This window comes from Camelina sativa, chromosome 15, assembly GCF_000633955.1.
Source record: "Camelina sativa cultivar DH55 chromosome 15, Cs, whole genome shotgun sequence".
Taxonomy (NCBI): Eukaryota; Viridiplantae; Streptophyta; class Magnoliopsida; order Brassicales; family Brassicaceae; genus Camelina; species Camelina sativa.
The window spans coordinates 21,116,234-21,133,613 of NC_025699.1; the positions used below are offsets into that span (position 1 = coordinate 21,116,234).

General features: G+C 43.1%; 1 protein-coding gene across 1 annotated transcript in view; it reads right to left on the reverse strand.

Moving 5' to 3' along the window:
- The window catches only part of LOC109129137, a 4,322-nt gene continuing 2,862 nt past the window's right edge, over positions 15,921–17,380 (reverse strand). The window contains exons 3-4 of the mRNA XM_019236780.1: positions 17,144–17,368; positions 15,921–17,096 (exon numbers count right to left, since the gene is read on the reverse strand). Of these exons, the coding sequence (XP_019092325.1) occupies positions 15,921–17,096; positions 17,144–17,368 (1,401 nt within the window). The remainder of the gene's footprint in view (positions 17,097–17,143; positions 17,369–17,380) is intronic.

Genomic DNA, 17,380 nt, shown 5'->3' on the forward strand with positions numbered 1-17,380 from the left:
TGAACATCAGAGGGCTGCTGTTCGTGGCTGTTCTTCTGGTCGTGATCTCTTTGGAGGCAGGTGAAGGCATTTTGAAGGCACACTCTAAACCCTAGGGCTTAGTAGAGTATTTATAGGGTTCTGTCTAGGTCTAGAGTTTTGTAAGGGTAGAATCGTCTTCTCTTGATAAGTGCATGGCAAGGGGCGGCGTAGGAAGCTTCTATAACGGTGGTGAAGACTTGGAATGGGCCACCGTGGTGGTCGGTGGTCAGGCCTTCAATAAAAGCCCATGGGCTTGATCGTTCTTCTTAGGTCGGTTTAAGGTACGTCTCGGTAAATCGGGCATAACGTCCGGTGGATGGATCGACTGGATTCTACTTCGAGGAGAAAGATGACTCTCTCAGCTTTCCATAGACACCAATTACGTCGAAATGTGAGTTTTGGAAGTTCTTCAAACGTTTCCCGTTCTGTAAAGCTCTAAATCTTTCCTAAAACGTATTTTCCTTGCCTTTTGGTACTTTTTGCTACAAAACCTGTAAAACCTTTTTGAAACCTAAAATACTTGATAATAGACATTAAAGCCATGAAATCATATCAAACTCATCCTAAATGCATACTAAAACTATAGCTAAAATGGGTAAAATAATGATGTTATCAAGTAACCCCTCGAGTTGTTCATACTTCATTTGCTTACTCGATCACCCCACCCGATCATGTACTCGAATGCTTCCATAGAGTGCTTAGGTCGTGTGGTTCTTTGTTTACATTCTTTTATTTTATTACTTTAGGATTGTTAGACAAAACCCTTAATTGCTTGGCTTGACTTTCATTGTTTTGATTGCATCCTTCCTACTAGCATAAAAAACCATTTGGATTGATAACCCTTTGTACTACAACTGCATAGGGAATTGATACCCTGGGTGAAAATCCGCTAATCACCTTACCAAAAAAAGGGGAGCAGATCAACCTCCGCCGCTGCTAGAACCGGAGGTGACGGCGTGGATGCTCGTGATTCCCAAGGAGGAGGAGACGCTTCACGTTCCCAACCGCTGAGTGGACGTTTCCTGTCCCCAACCCAATGCTCAACCCGATCCGCCACCCGAGCAAGTGCTCGAGCACCCGATCGTGTAGACCCCCGAGTTCACTCACCAATCCCGGTAGCGAGTTCTGTCCGCAAATCTCCTCTACGCAGGGACTTGTCTACATCCGAACGAACCGTCACTGACCCAATGGAGGTCGATTCAGATGTCGTTGGAGGAGAACCGGAGGAGAAGCAAACCTCATGGCTGAGGAGCAGAGCCGCGGTTTCAAGAGGGAAGAGACCAACCTTTGAAAAAGCTGAGGAAGTAGCTGAGAGGGCAGCGGAAGAAGAAGATCAAGACACCGAGGGTGAGAGTCATGACCGCGAAGAGGAGCAGAGAGAACACACCCGGTTGGCATCGAGGAGGCTGAATTAAAGAGAGCTAGAACTCCGGCCAAGCTCTTCAAGGTCCTCTATAAGATGAGCTTCGTTGGGACCCGCTACCCCCAACGCGAAACGATGAAACAGTTGGGAATCGCAAGAGATGTCGAATTTCTTTTTGACATGTGCCACTTGGGCCAGATTATGCGAGCAAACCTCAAAGCTTACAAAGAGGAGACGGTTCACTTCCTTTCCACGCTGCGGTTACACTATTTTGAAGACCACCCGACCCTACTACCCGATGGGGGGATCGGGTTCATCACTTTCTCCATGCGCAACAAGGAATACCAACTCACCTTCAAGGAGATGGAGGAGCTTTATGGTTTCAAGGCTGGTAGTGGAGAAAACATGGAAGTGAGCAAGGAGGAGATGAAATTCCTATGGCTGACAATAGGAGATAAGCTTCCCTACAAGTCCACAGGCTCCAAATCTGCTTAAATAAGAAGCCCTGTTTTGAGGTATTTTCACAAGTCCCTAGCATGCACTCTATTTGCTAGGAAGGAAACTGGGAATGTGAATGATCATGAGCTCCAATTGCTAGACATGGCCTTGTGTGGAATATTGGATAATGCTAGGGATGGTAGACCCCTAGTAGGAGATGTTGCGGACATTAGATTGGTTTTTGTGTTTCTTGATCAGGTCCTATATCTTAAATCCAGGGCAATGAAAACCAAGAGGAGGGAATGATCTGGAGAGATCTCCATAGGAGGTTTGGTTACACAAATTTTGGTAGCTTGCGATGTCCCCCTGAAGGGAGTGGTACATGAGCTGAGATGGCTAGACATCGATTACCTCACATTGGCAAGATTCTTGGCTTATGAGATGCCAAATGATAGGTTGCTCTTCAAGTTCGTTCATCCAGCAGTCGGAGCTACTCAAATGATCTTTCTCAACGTCGTGTGCACAAAGATCCGACTAGGGGAGAACATAGACTTTATGCCACCATTGGAAGAGCTGTACAACCCTGAGGGGAAATCTGAAGCTAAGAGAGAGAGCCAACAGGGCAAGGACAGGGAGACAACTCAGAGGACTATGATTTTGAGGAGTATGTTTGCTTTTAAAAGCAACCAGTGGGAGTGAGAGAAGCTCACAAGAGGATCAGATGGTTGAAGAGGATGAACAAGTTCCTAGCTAGGAAAGTGAGGGACCTTACCGGCATAGTGAAGGTGATGGGAGGACAGATCAAAGAGTTGCAAGACAAGGCAAGCTGTGCCTCAGCTCCCACTTCAGCTTATGCACCCACATGGATGGGGAGGAGCGGACCAGTAGGAGGAATCTGAGGATTGGCACCTCTAGAGCCTCACAGGGCGTCGTACCACAAACCCCAAGCAGAAGAGGATGTCTCCAGACCCGATAGATCGCAGAGAAGCCATTCATATGCCTATCCGACGCCTCACCCGACGGGGTACATGATGTCATACCCGATGCCTCCTTCGAGCACACATCCGGGTGAACATTTGGGTCCTTTCCCACATACCTATCAGATGCCATATCTGATGCCGTACTCGATGCACCCTGCGAGCAGCTACACGAGTAACCATTCCGGACCTCTCCCACCATACCCGTCGTACTACCCGATGAACTACGTGATGCCTTACCCGATCAACCCCTCGGATGATGGTCCGAGCAAGTCATCCGTGCACATAACCGAGCTCTCTGATGAGCGAATCCCGGCGCCCGCTGAAGCGGGTGACAATCCTGGGTACACGTTGGCAAGCATGGAGGCTACCACAACCTCCTTCATCACAAACCCATGAGGTACCACTTTCATCTAAACCATTGTTTATACCATTGCATTTTATTTTGTTTCATTTTGTGTGATTCTCAGACTTCATTTTCAGACTTTTATTTACACAAGGGACTGTGTAATTTAAGTTTGGGGGAGGGTCTAAGAATGTATTTAGCATTGTGTTTTATTTTCTTATTTTCTTATTTCAAATTTTTGCATACTAGTTTTATTCATTTGAGTATGCAACTATTTGCATTAAAAATCCCAAAAAAAGTTTTGAAATTAAAAAAACAAATGTGTGTTCATGTAGTTGCATTTACATATTAGGATTGAGTCTAGAGTGCTTCATATAGGATTGTTGCATATGCATTTTAGGGGACAATGATTAAAACCACCTTGTTTAAAGTCACACCTTATGATTGAAACTATAGCCCTTAATCACAGTTCATTGTTGCTAGATCAATCTTTGGAAAAAATGAAAAATCTTTGTTTAAAACCTTGTGTCTTTTGAAAGCTTCATCCATTTGTGTGAAACTTGCTTGAACATTGCATCATCTCTATATTATTGGACTTAACATGAACTTAAATTATCTTGCTTATGGAATTTGAATGCTTGCTCATGGTAACTCTGAACTCGGGTTAACACTCTATTTTTCCAATCTTTTCCTTTAACTCGATTTGTTTTTCCCTATCCTTGAACCCAAACCTTTCTTTCAAGCCTTGTTGTGAATTGTTGAGTGAGGCCTTTTCATTGTGCTATAGGTTGTGAAAGTATTGAGAACGACAAAGAACTAGCTCTTGTTTTAGCTAAGTTTAGAATCATTTGGACTAGCTAATAGAATCGGTTTTAAAAGATAGGTAGTTAGCATGCTTATTTGGGGTTTGGTTGGGGAATAAAAGAGAAATTGAAAAATAAATTCCCTAAGGTTTGGTTTAATTAGCTCTAAGTCTTTAAGTAAAAAAAAAAAATAAGAGAAAGATCTTGCTATAGTCTCCTAGAAAAAGAAAAAAAATAATAAAATAATAAAAATAATAATAATAATAATAATAATAATAATAATAATAATAATAATAATAATAATAATAATAATAATAATAATAATAATAGAAATATTATTAGGAGTTTAGCAAAGAAAGAAAAAGAAAAAAAAAAGAGCTAGATGTTCAAAGTCTAAACCTTAGGGAAAAAAGAAGAAAGTTAAAATCAAGGTTATGGGTAATTTTACTATAGGGTGTTGTGCATAAAGAAAGTGAATGAGAAAAGGATAGATTATCAAGAGTTAAGCTTTGTATGCCCTAATTGTTCTCAATCTTAGATAGTTTTCACAACTGTCTAAGTTTAAACCTTAGGGATAAGAAAAAAAAAAGTTAAAATCAAGGTTATGGGTAGTTTTACTATAGGGTGTTGTGCATAAAGAAAGTGAATGAGAAAAGGGTAGATTATCAAGAGTTAAGCTTTATATGTCCTAATTGTTCTCAATCTTAGATAGTTTTCACAACTATCTAGCATTCCTTCTTTCGAGAGTAAGCCACCCAAAGAAATTTTTTGAAACCCACCTACTAAAAAGCCTTACCCTTGAAACCGATTGAGCTTGATTCACTTCCCATTTGCAAGAATTCGCCAAACACTTTAATGAATATGAAAGAGATGTTCTTTGGAATTGCAAGTCTTTACTGTTAGTTGGATGATGAACTAGATCGATGCACCGTGATAAGCATAGAAAAATATTTGTAAGTATGTTGATTGATCTTAGCACCATTAAACTATCTTTAAGGACTATAGTCTGAATCCTTCGCTTAGCACAAAAAAAGGTTATGAGTCCCCATGTTTAAACCTCATCCTCTTACTTCCTTGCTAGAGGACTAGCAAGATTTAAGTTTGGGGGTGTGATAACTCTCTAATTTACATGTTTTAGACACCCTTTTGTGTCCATATTTTGCATTATATATACCCTAACCTTAGCATTTTTAGGTCATTAACTGTAGGAATTTGCATTTAGGCCATTTAGGGTGTTGTATTCTTGCATTTGTGCATTTTGGATGAAAACATGTGCTTTAGAGCCTAAACTGGGGAAAACAAGGTCAAACCCGAGCATGTACTCGAAGAAGCTATTGTGCAAGAAGAACAGTCCGAACCACAACCCGATCAAAGAGGATCCAAGAGCAAGAAGAACAACCCAAAGATCCACCTGAGGAACTACCCAACTTGATCCGTGTGCACCGCATCGAGCAGACCCTCAGGCAGGACTGAGCAGCTAGGTTAAAAGGGTTTCCATATATAAACCCCCCTCTTCTTCCTCTCGCCCTAGCACACCGCAGACACTCAGAACAGAGAGCGAGAGCTTCTAAGAGAGATCTTGAGCGACTCAAACACTTTTTCCACTTTGTTAGGATTTGTTTTTATTTATTTTATTTTCAATACAATGCAATTTTTATTCATTTGTGTTTTTGTGCTTTCTACCATGAGATACGAGTAGTGAAACAAAGTTTCTAGGGATGGGACAGAAAAATATGTGTTCTTGATCGGTTAGAATGTTTTAGCCTGATTTTTTTTTTTTATATAAATTCCTTTCTAGATTGGTGTTCTTAATATTATTTTCAGACCGAGAGGTTGAGATTAGATCTAGGGTGGTTTTCCATCGAGAGATGTTGTTGAAATGCTTGAATCAATCAATGCTAGAGATTTACTCACTTAGTCTAAGAGATTAGATGTGTAAGGAGTTGTTTATTGACAATAATAAATTGGTTTGTAATGCCTGCTTGGTCATATTTCTGCAACGAGAGTTGGGTAGATGAGTGACCAAGGTTGATTGTTTATATCACGAGAGTGTTTTAACAAGATTTTAGAGATTCATTGTCTAGGGAATATTTCGTTGAGGCATGTAGGACATCCATACTAGTCAGGAACACTTATGAGTCGATTACCCCATCCTTAGGAGCTTTCTTATCTTGATTGTTTAACTTTATTCAATAACTCGACCCCTTACCCGAACTGGTACTCGATCACCAGCTTCGTATATATCATCGAGCTGTTCATCCTTGACTTCTTTATTCGACCATTCCACCTGATCCTGTACTCGAATGCTTGCATCGAGTGCTTAGGTCGTGTGGTTCTTACTTTTTTATTTTGTTTTGCTTATTTTAGGATTATTAGATTAAACTCCAATTATTGCTTGGCTTGACTTGCTTGCTTCTGATAATATCTTATCTGCTAGCATTACAACTATTTGGATTGATAACCCTTTGTACTACAACTGCATAGAGAATTGATACCCTGGGTGAAAATCCTGTTATCACCCTTCTTCTTGCAGGTTTTGATCTTGGGAGCCTTTGATGAACCTTGGTAAAAGGCAAAAGAACTAGAACTCAATATAAGTAAGTTTAGACACAGAAACTCTTAAACCTCGAGCTTTGAGGAGAAAACAAAAGTTTAGGTAGTTGAAAGGTTTTTAGGACAGAAAGGGACTTAGCAATTTGTGATGCTGGAGATGAGAGGCTCGCGTTCCTTTAAATAGAGGGTTTAGTTGCTAGGGCTTCCTTTCGAGTTGGATAAGAGGTGGGAGGATTTGGAATTCACTTGCCACCCGAGCATAAACCCAATCAGGCGCGTCAAGTACGCCATCGGGTCCCACCTCCGGTTATAACGATTTTTTTTCAAAAATAATATATATATATATATATATATATATACAGTATATATGTATAGAATAGATGGCTATTTAAAAAAAAAATCTAAAAACCCGAAATAAATAAATAAAACCAAAGGAATACTGAAATCTTGTGATAGCTGCAACCTGTTGATATCTCTCTATTTTACACTTTTTTAGGTATCTTTTTATTCATGTTTTGCATTGTTAAGAGTCTGTCTTTAGTGTTTTTAGGTCCTTAACCTTAGATATTTTCATTTAGGTATTTTAGGGAATTGCATTGCTGCATTTTTACATTTTGGATGAAAACATGTACTTTGGAGCCTGAAAAGAGCAAAAAGAAAGATTCACAAGTTGCATCCGTAACGCCCGCGAACCAAAACTCTGCGTTTTGGGGTTGGGTGTCGATCGACACCCACGGTGGTGTCGGTCGACACCAAGGTTTATTGGTTCGACCAGATTGAGTTTATAATCGATTTAGTTCGGGTTGGTTTTAGGAAACCATTGAACTGGGTTATTTAAGTGGGTTGTTTTTGAGAGAAAAGAGAGAAAAGCATTGTTCTTGCGCTTTTGAGAGAGATTGGTGAGATTCCTGGCTGTTCTTGAGAGTTCTGGAGCTAGGAAGGATCTAGAAGGTTGCTAGGAGGGTTGGATTTGTTGCTATTGGTCTGAATCTTCGTGCAAAGAGGTGAGTGCATGACTATGGCTTATCTAAGCTAAGATCTCTAGTTTCTCTGTGATTTGGTGCTTATGTGGTTGTTTTTTTGAGTTCTCTATGGTATTTCGTGGCTGCTTTGGCTTGGTTTGGCTTCTGGGAATGCATGGAGCGGATTGGAGAGGATTGGAGGCAAGATACGGAGGTTTTGATCGAAGGAAATCGATGCTCGGTATCGGTGTCGGTCGACACCAGTTGGGGTGTCGGTCAACACAAATGCGAGGACGGCTTGAGACTTTGGCGAGTGTTGATCGACACCATGTGGAGGTGTCGATCGACACAAACTAGGGTTTTCGGGAGTGTCGGGCATGGTTTCGGTTGACACCAGATTGTCAGTGTCGATCGACACCCTTCTTTCAGCTACGACGGATGTTGCATGCTTTGTATATTGCCTGGTTTGTTTTATTGATTGTTGTTTGTAGCATGTAGAGATCTTATTGCTTGTGTGTATAGCCCTGTAGATGGGAGGATTGCCTCACTGATTGTTTATAAAATACTCACGCATCTCAATTTGTGTTTGTAGTGCAGGTAAAGGCAAAGTGTGATCGTGGAATCAAAGGCAATGAAGAGGAGGATGTTCTAGGGACTTGATTGTATGGTTATCTGGCATTGTTAGGTTGCTAGAANTTGCTAGGTTGTTGGTTCCATGTTTTCTGATGATTGGTTATTTGGATATTGGTTATGTTATGAATATTGGTTATTTATATTTATTGGATATTGTTATTGTTATTCCGTTGTTGGTTGTGATTGTGGTTAGGTGGCTAGTAGGTATGGGACCACTAGTTGTAGTTTATTTATTATATTATATTTTTATTTTTATTTTTATTTTTTTATAAAAAAGGTCGGTCCTTTCAGTTTGGTATCAGAGCCCTTACGGTTCTAGGTTTGGGTTCACTAGGCTTTGTGTTGTAGATGTTTGGGATTTGAATGCTTTGATTGATTATGTGAGTTAGTGAATTGTGTGTGGCATGGCGTCCTAGAACATCTTCTTTGAGCCGACTGTGTGATTCCACGGTGAGTTTATGTTTCTGTGTTATAATAGAAATTGTTTGCTTAGTCTTCTGTTCATGGTAGTGCAGATGGCTAGAGATGGTGTTGTTGATGGTCGTAGTCGTGGACGCGGACAAGGTCGTGGACGCGGACGTGGTCGTGGTAGGGGCAGAGTCCCAGAGGTTAGTGAGACCGAGGACCAGAGTGTGACAGTTGAGGGTGTTGGCGAGTCGTAGGATGTTCCGGGGGATTCTGTGAGTGTGGCTGGAGGGGGCAGTGTTGATGCTCCAGTGACCGGTGGTGCTAGGGTCCCGGGTGTGGGAGTCCCAGCGGGTGGAGTCCCTGGTGTTGATTTTGCTGCTTTGCTAGCACAGGTGTTAGAGCAGTTGCCAGCTGTGGTACCGGCTCAGGCTCAGGTTGTGCCACCAGTGGTGGCGGAGGAGCGGCAACCAAGTGGCTGCGGATGCAGGAGAACATGGACGTTATTTTTCCATGCTCAAGGAGATGAAGGGTCTCTTCACTGAGAGGTTTTTTGGTGGTACAGACCCTACTATTGCGGATGCGTGGAGGACGAGTGTGGAACGTAACTTCCATACTCTGAGATGTCCTGAGGAGTTTTGGGTGGACATAGGGGTTCACCATTTGAGTGGTGATGACGAGGTGTGGTGGAGATCAATGGCTGCTAGGAGAGTGCATAGGGAGATGACTTAGGCTGACTTCGTCTTGGAGTTCAACCGCAAGTATTTTCCTAGAGAGGCTTTGGACCGGTTGGAGGTGCAGTTCCTTCAGTTTTCTCAGGGGACACGGTCAGTGCGGGAGCTGGACTTGGAGTTCAGTCGACTTCTTTGTTATGGGGGTCGGGCTATGGAGCCTGAGGAGGCCCAGATCAGGAGGTTTATGAGGTCTCTTCGTGATGACTTGAGGGTCCATTATAGAGGACGCAGTTATGCTATGCGTGCAGAGCTAGTTGAGACTGCAGCTGAGATTGAGGAGGATATCCGGGCACAGTCAGTGGCGGTTAGTCCAGCAGTTCAGCCTAGTAAGGCTCAGCATCATGGAGGTTCTAGCAGGGGCGGCAAGCCTGTGTAGGGAACCAAAAGGAGGTGGGAGGCTACGCAGACGCATAGTGGTGGGGGTTGCTTCAAGTGTGGGAGCAAGGATCACAAGTTTGCTAGCTGTCCCAAGAGGAGTGCTCCGATGGCAGGGCCTCGGGTATGTTATCATTGTAGGGAGCCAGGGCACATCAGGCCCTTGTGTCCCAAGTTGCAGCCGGCAGCAGTGGCAGCGTTGCAGCAGGTGCAGCCTGGAGGTCAGCAGGTTGCACGGATTGAGCAGGCGCCACGAGTTTACACGACAGCAGAGACTGGTGGAACCAGTGTCGGGGCGATCACAAGTATAATTTTTGGTACTTAAGCTTTGTGAATTTTTAGTAGGTTAGATTTAATGTTTTCCTGTGATAAAGTGTTAGGTTCTCAACACATGAGGTTTGTGTAGGGAACTTGTTGGTGGGCGGGTTTAAGTCCCATGTTATGTTTGATTCTGGAGCTTCTCATAGCTTCATTACTCCGGAGTGTGCAGAGAGCGCGGGATTCAGAGGGGATCCTGGGGAGCGTACAGGAGTTGTCAGAGTTGCGGGAGGCAAGTTCCTGAGTTATTGGACGAGCTAGAGGAATTGATATTCAGATCGCAGGGGAGTCATGGCCAGCAGATTTGCTTATCAGTCCAGTGGAGTTATATTATGTTATTCTCGGGATGGATTGGCTGCATCGGCATAGGGTGCATTTGGATTGCCATCAGGGTAGAGTGGAGTTTAAGCGTCCAGGAGGGAAGTTGGTTTTTTAGGGTATTAGACCGACTTCGGGGAATCTCGTGATCTCAGCCATTCAGGCTGGGAAGATGATCGAGAAGGGCCGTGAGGCTTATCTGGTTACTATATCTATGCTACAGTCAGTGGGGAAGTCCACGGTTAGCGGTATTCCGGTAGTGGAGGAGTTTGAGGATGTGTTTCAGTCATTGCAGGGATTACCAAAATCTCGGTAGGATCCTTTTACTATTGAACTAGAACCGGGGACAATGCCGTTATCCAAGGCTCGTTACAGAATGGCTCCAGCAGAGATGGCAGAGCTGAAGAAACAGCTAGAGGATTTGTTAAGCAAGGGTTCATCTGTCCTAGTGTATCACCGTGGGGAGCACCGGTGTAGTTTGTGAAGAAGAAGGATGGGAGTTTCCGGTTGTGTATTGATTATCCGGGTTTGAACCGGGTCACTGTTAAGAACAAGTACCCTCTTCCTAGGATCGATGAGTTGTTGGATCAGTTGAGGGGTGCTACTTGGTTCTCCAAGGTAGATCTGGCGTCAGGTTATCATCAGATACCGATAGATGAGGCAGATGTGAGGAAGACGGCTTTCAGGACGAGGTATGGGCATTATGAGTTTGTGGTGATGCCTTTCGGGTTGACTAACGCGCCAGCAGCGTTTATGAGATTAATGAACAGTGTGTTTTAGTCAAGTGTGGGAGCAAGGATCACAAGTTTGCTAGCTGTCCCAAGAGGAGNCATGTTTTAGAAGTTTCTGGACGTGTCTGTCGTCATTTTCATCGACGGTATCCTAGTATATTCTAAGAGTCCTGAAGAGCATGCAGTGCATTTGAGGGCAGTTCTGGAGAAGCTGCGGGAGCATAACTTTTTTGCCAAGTTGAGCAAGTGTAATTTTTGGCAGTGTGAGATGGGTTTTCTAGGTCACATTGTTTCTGCAGAGGGAGTTTCTGTAGATCCGGAGAAGATTCAAGCTATCAGGGATTGGCCTAGACCGCATAATGCCACAGAGATCAGGAGTTTCCTTGGGTTGGCAGGTTACTACAGGAGGTTTGTGCAGGGTTTTGCAAGTAGAGCACGCCCTATGACTAAGTTGATAGGGAAGGATGTTTCCATTGTTTGGTCACATGAGTGTGAGGAGGGCTTTGAAAACCTTAAGGAGATGTTGACTACTACGCTAGTGTTGGCTTTGCCTGAGCAGGGAGAACTCTTATGTGGTTTATACTGATGCATCCAGAGTTGGTTTGGGGTGTGTGTTGATGCAGCATGGGAAGGTGATTGCCTATGCTTCGCGGTGGTTGCGAAAGCATGAGGGCAACTATCCTACTCATGATTTGGAGATGGTTGTTGTAGTTTTTGCCCTGAAGATTTGGAGATCATATCTTTATGGTGCATAGGTACATGTGTTTACAGATCATAAGAGCCTGAAGTATATATTCACTCAGCCTGAGCTGAATTTGAGACAGAGGCGGTGGATGGAGATTGTGGCGGATTATGATTTGGAGATAGCCTATCACCTTGGTAAGGCTAACACGGTTGCAGATGCTTTGAGTCGGAAGAGGGTAGCTTCGCCACAGGAGCAGGAGATGGAGTCTCTGGTGGGAGAGATCAGTGCTTTGAGCTTGTGTGCTGTTTCACGGGAACCATTAGGTCTGGAAGCAGTTGATAGAGCAGATCTTCTGAGTAGGGTGCGGTTGGCTCAGGAGCAGGATTTGGAGTATCAGGTCTCAGATAATGGTACTATCTTGGTGCACGGTCGGATTTGTGTGCCCAAGGATGAGGAGTTGAGACAGGAGATCCTGAGAGAGGCTCATGCGAGCAGGTTTTCTATTCATCAAGGAGCGACTAAGATGTACCGTGATCTCAAGAGGTACTATCACTGGGTCGGGATGAAGAAGGATGAAGCTAGTTGGGTCGCGAGGTGCGATGTGTGTCAGCTAGTGAAGGCTGAGCATCAGGTTCCTGGCGGGTTGCAGAAGAGTCTACAAATTCCTGAGTGGAAGTGGGATATGATCACTATGGATTTTGTGGTAGGATNATTGTGGCGGATTATGATTTGGAGATAGCCTATCACCTTGGTAAGGCTAACACGGTTGCAGATGCTTTGAGTCGGAAGAGGGTAGCTTCGCCACAGGAGCAGGAGATGGAGTCTCTGGTGGGAGAGATCAGTGCTTTGAGCTTGTGTGCTGTTTCACGGGAACCATTAGGTCTGGAAGCAGTTGATAGAGCAGATCTTCTGAGTAGGGTGCGGTTGGCTCAGGAGCAGGATTTGGAGTATCAGGTCTCAGATAATGGTACTATCTTGGTGCACGGTCGGATTTGTGTGCCCAAGGATGAGGAGTTGAGACAGGAGATCCTGAGAGAGGCTCATGCGAGCAGGTTTTCTATTCATCAAGGAGCGACTAAGATGTACCGTGATCTCAAGAGGTACTATCACTGGGTCGGGATGAAGAAGGATGAAGCTAGTTGGGTCGCGAGGTGCGATGTGTGTCAGCTAGTGAAGGCTGAGCATCAGGTTCCTGGCGGGTTGCAGAAGAGTCTACAAATTCCTGAGTGGAAGTGGGATATGATCACTATGGATTTTGTGGTAGGATTACCAGTGTCCAGGACGTTTGATGCTATTTGAGTCATTGTAGACCGGTTGACTAAGTCAGCACATTTTCTGGCCATTAAGAAGAATGATGGAGCAGCGGTCTTGGCTAAGACGTATGTGAGAGAGATAGTTAGATTGCATGGGGTGCCAGCGAGTATTGTGTCTGATAGGGATTCTAAGTTCACTTTGGCGTTCTGGAAGGCATTTCAGGCAGAGATGGGCACTAAGGTGCATATGAGTACAAGTTATCATCCCCAGACAGATGGACAGTCAGAGAGGACGATCCAGACGCTGGAGGATTTGCTGAGGATGTGTGTTTTGGATTGGGGTGGCCATTGGGCAGATCATCTGAACCTAGTAGAGTTTGCTTACAACAACAGTTATCATGCGAGTATTAGGATGGCTCCTTATGAGGCTTTGCATGGGAGGCCGTGTCATGCACTGTTATGCTGGACTCAGGTGGGGGAGAGGAGCATGTACGGGGCAGATTTTGTTTAGGAGACCTCAGAGAACATGATATGATCCTCCCAAGGATTCGGCACCTTTGAGTTGGTAGATAGATACACCTTGATTCTAAAGACAAGGACGCCTCACGAATAAGGATGATGGAATGAATGGTTGCACAAGAGTTGCGGAAAGACTCTTGATATACCGGTTTGATCTTTCAGCCTCACACCAAAAGGATCGGATCTCTCAGCCTCGCACCAAGGAGATCAGGGTTTTGACTATTGGAATCACACCAAGTAGTCGGTTTTGATTGTTGGAATCACACCAAAGCAATCAGTTTTGTTCACAAAGAACAGAAGAGAATCACTCTCAAAAAAAGAAAAGGTTTTGAGAAAAAGTTGGATATTTGTTTCAATGATCTTACATGAGTTTATATAGGAAATAAAATTTGGTAACAAAGCCAAGTATTAATTACTCTTGAAACTAAAAGACAATAAAGATAGATAGTTGAATGAAGATTCAACTCTTGGTGTTTTCCTCCCCAAGGTGACTCTAGATGCATGTATCTCTAATTTTCGTCACTCTTCTTTGACCACAAAATAAAGTGATTATTTTGGGCTTTCTTGGACTTGAATTAGGCTCAAAGTGGGCTGGCCTTGATAAACATCATCCCCAATAGGCTTTCCCATACTCTCTTTGGCCATAAGTTCTTGAATAAGCCCATTAAGTGCATCCCTTAGCTTCTTAGCTTTTGCTCTAGTCATTGGTCCTTCAGGTACAAGCAATGGTTCCTCAGCTACAAGCTCCTCAGGTTCAAGCTCAGCTACATATTCCTCAGGTTCAAGCTCAGCTACAAGCTCATCCTCCTTAGCTCCATCCATGATCACATCATCCCCCTCCTCTTGAAAATGATTTGACCTCAAATCTGGATCATCTGCCACAAAAGGAACTAAATCAGAAACATTGAAGCTTGAACTCACATTGTACTTACCTTGAAGATCAAGTTGGTAAGCATTGTCATTAATCTTTCTTGTGATCTCAAAGGGTCCATCGATTCTAGGCATCAGTTTTGACTTCCTTTCAGCTGGAAACCGTTCTTTTCTCAAGTGAACCCACACTTGGTCTCCTGGTTTGAAAACCATCTTGCGCCTTCCTTTGTTTGCTTGTTTTGCATACTGCTTTGTCTTCTCCTCAATGTTTATTCTAGCTTTCTCATGGATCTGTTTGACAAGGTCAGCTTTCTTTTTCCCATCCAAGCTAGCTCTTTCACTCAAAGGTAGAGGGGTTAGATCCAATGGAGATAAAGGATTAAAGCCATAAACAATTTGGAATGGAGAAAACTTAGTTGAAGAATGAACTGATTGATTGTATGCAAACTCAACATGTGGTAAACATTCTTCCCAAGTTTTAATGTTCTTTTTGATCAAAGCTCGCAAGAGAGTAGACAAAGTTCTATTAACTACTTCAGTTTGACCATCAGTTTGTGGATGACAAGTAGTGGAGAATAGCAACTTAGTACCTAGTTTAGACCAAAGTGTTTTCCAGAAGTAACTCAAAAACTTTGTATCCCTATCAAAAACAATTGACTTAGGCACTCCATGCAAACGAACAATTTCTTTGAAGAACAATTCAGCAACATGCAAAGCATTATCAGTTTTGTGACAAGGTATGAAATGCGCCATTTTAGAAAATCGATCAATGACCACAAAAACTGAATCTTTACCAGTCTTAGTTCTAGGCAAACCAAGCACAAAATCCATAGAAATATCATGCCAAGGATGAGTAGGAATAGGCAAGGGAGTGTACAAACCGTTGAGCTGTACCTTTGACTTAGATTGTTTGCAAGTGACACACCTTCCACATATCCTTTCGACGTCTCTCTTCATGTTTGGCCAATGAAAATGATCTTGCATCACCTTAAGAGTTTTTGCTATTCCAAAATGACCCATCAATCCTCCTCCATGTGCTTCCCTGACAAGCAATTCTCGAAGAGAACAATTAGGCACACAAAAACGATTATCATAGAAAAGGAACCCTTCATGCCTATAGTATTTGCCTGCAGCAAACTTTTCACAAGCTTTGTACACATCTTTGAAGTCAAGATCCTTCTCATACATCTCTTTAACTTGTTCGAATCCCATCAGTTTAACATCAAGAGTAGAGATTAGGGCATACCTTCGGGACAAGGCATCAGCAACAACATTTTCCTTACCTTGTTTATACTTGATGACGTAGGGAAACGTTTCAATGAACTCCACCCACCTAGCATGCCGTTTGTTGAGCTTTTGTTGACCCTTCAAGTGTTTAAGGGACTCATGATCAGTGTGAATCACAAACTCCTTGGGCCATAGGTAGTGTTGCCATGTTTGCAGCGCTCGGACCAATGCGTACAGCTCCTTGTCATATGTGGGATAGTTCAAGGTCGCTCCTCCAAGCTTCTCACTGAAATATGCAATGGGTTTCTTGTCTTGCATCAAAACAGCTCCAATACCTACACCAGAAGCATCACACTCAATTTCAAAGGTTTTAAGGAAATTAGGCAAAGTTAAGAGTGGGGCGTTTGTAAGTTTCTCTTCAAAGCCTGGAATGCTTCTTCTTGAGCTTTCTCCCATTTGAATCCAACATCCTTCTTGATGACTTCTGTAAGTGGTGCAGCTATAGTGCTAAAGTCCTTCACAAAGCGCCTATAGAATCCAGCTAGTCCATGAAAGCTCCTCACTTCTCCAACAGTCTTTGGACTTGGCCAGTCTCTTATAGCTTTAACTTTCTCCTCATCAACCTTAATGCCATCTGCACTCACAACAAAACCTAGAAAGACAAGGTTATCCGTACAAAAAGTGCATTTCTTAAGATTGGCAAACAGCTTTTCCTCTCTAAGAATTGTAAGAACCTCTTCTAAATGCAGAACGTGTTCTTCCAGATTTTTGCTATAGACTAAGATATCATCAAAGTAAACTACAACAAAGATTCCAATGAATTTTCTCAAGACATGGTTCATCAACCTCATAAAAGTGCTGGGTGCATTTGTTAGTCCAAAAGGCATAACCAACCATTCATACAACCCATGCTTAGTTTTGAAAGCAGTTTTCCATTCATCACCCTCTTTCATGCGTATTTGGTGATATCCACTTTTGAGATCTATCTTAGAAAAGACACTAGAACCATACAGTTCGTCAAGCATATCATCAAGCCTAGGAATAGGATGTCGATACTTTACCGTGATGTTGTTGATAGCTCTGCAATCAACACACATGCGCCAACTTCCATCCTTTTTGGGCACAAGTAGGACTGGGACCGCACATGGGCTCATGCTCTCTCTGATATGTCCCTTTTCCATGAGCTCACTAACTTGTCTTTGTAACTCCAAGGTCTCCACGGGATTAGTCCTATAAGCTGGTCGGTTTGGAAGTGATGCACCAGGAACAAAGTCTATTTGGTGTTCAATACCACGGATGGGTGGTAATCCTTTCGGATTGTCCTCCGGGAATACGTCCTCAAAATCCTGCAAAAGAAATGTTTTCTCACTCGGTAACACCGGTGCACGGTCAGAAAAACTTATGAGAGTTTCATTGTAAACAAACATAATCAAAGGTTGTTTAGAAAATAAAGCTCTCTTAACCTCTCCTTTTCTCACAAAGAAATTTGAAAGTCTCACGGGTTTACTCTCACAGGCCTTTGACTTGGTTTTTCTCAAACTCTCGCTCTCTTTTTGGTGAATTGTGTTTGTGGGGTCGCTCATGGTGTTTGTTTCTCTCCTGTACTAGGAATCAACTGATCTTGATAAACTTCATGAGGTGTCAATGGAACTAAGATGATTTTCTTGCCTTTGAACTCAAAAGAATAACGGTTGGTGAAACCATCATGGCTTGTTCTCCAGTCAGATTGCCATGGTCTTCCTAGAAGAATATGACTAGCCTCCATAGGTAGAACATCGCACAAAACCTCATCCTCATATTTCCCAATGACAATAGGAACCTTTACTTGGATACTAACCTTCATCTCACC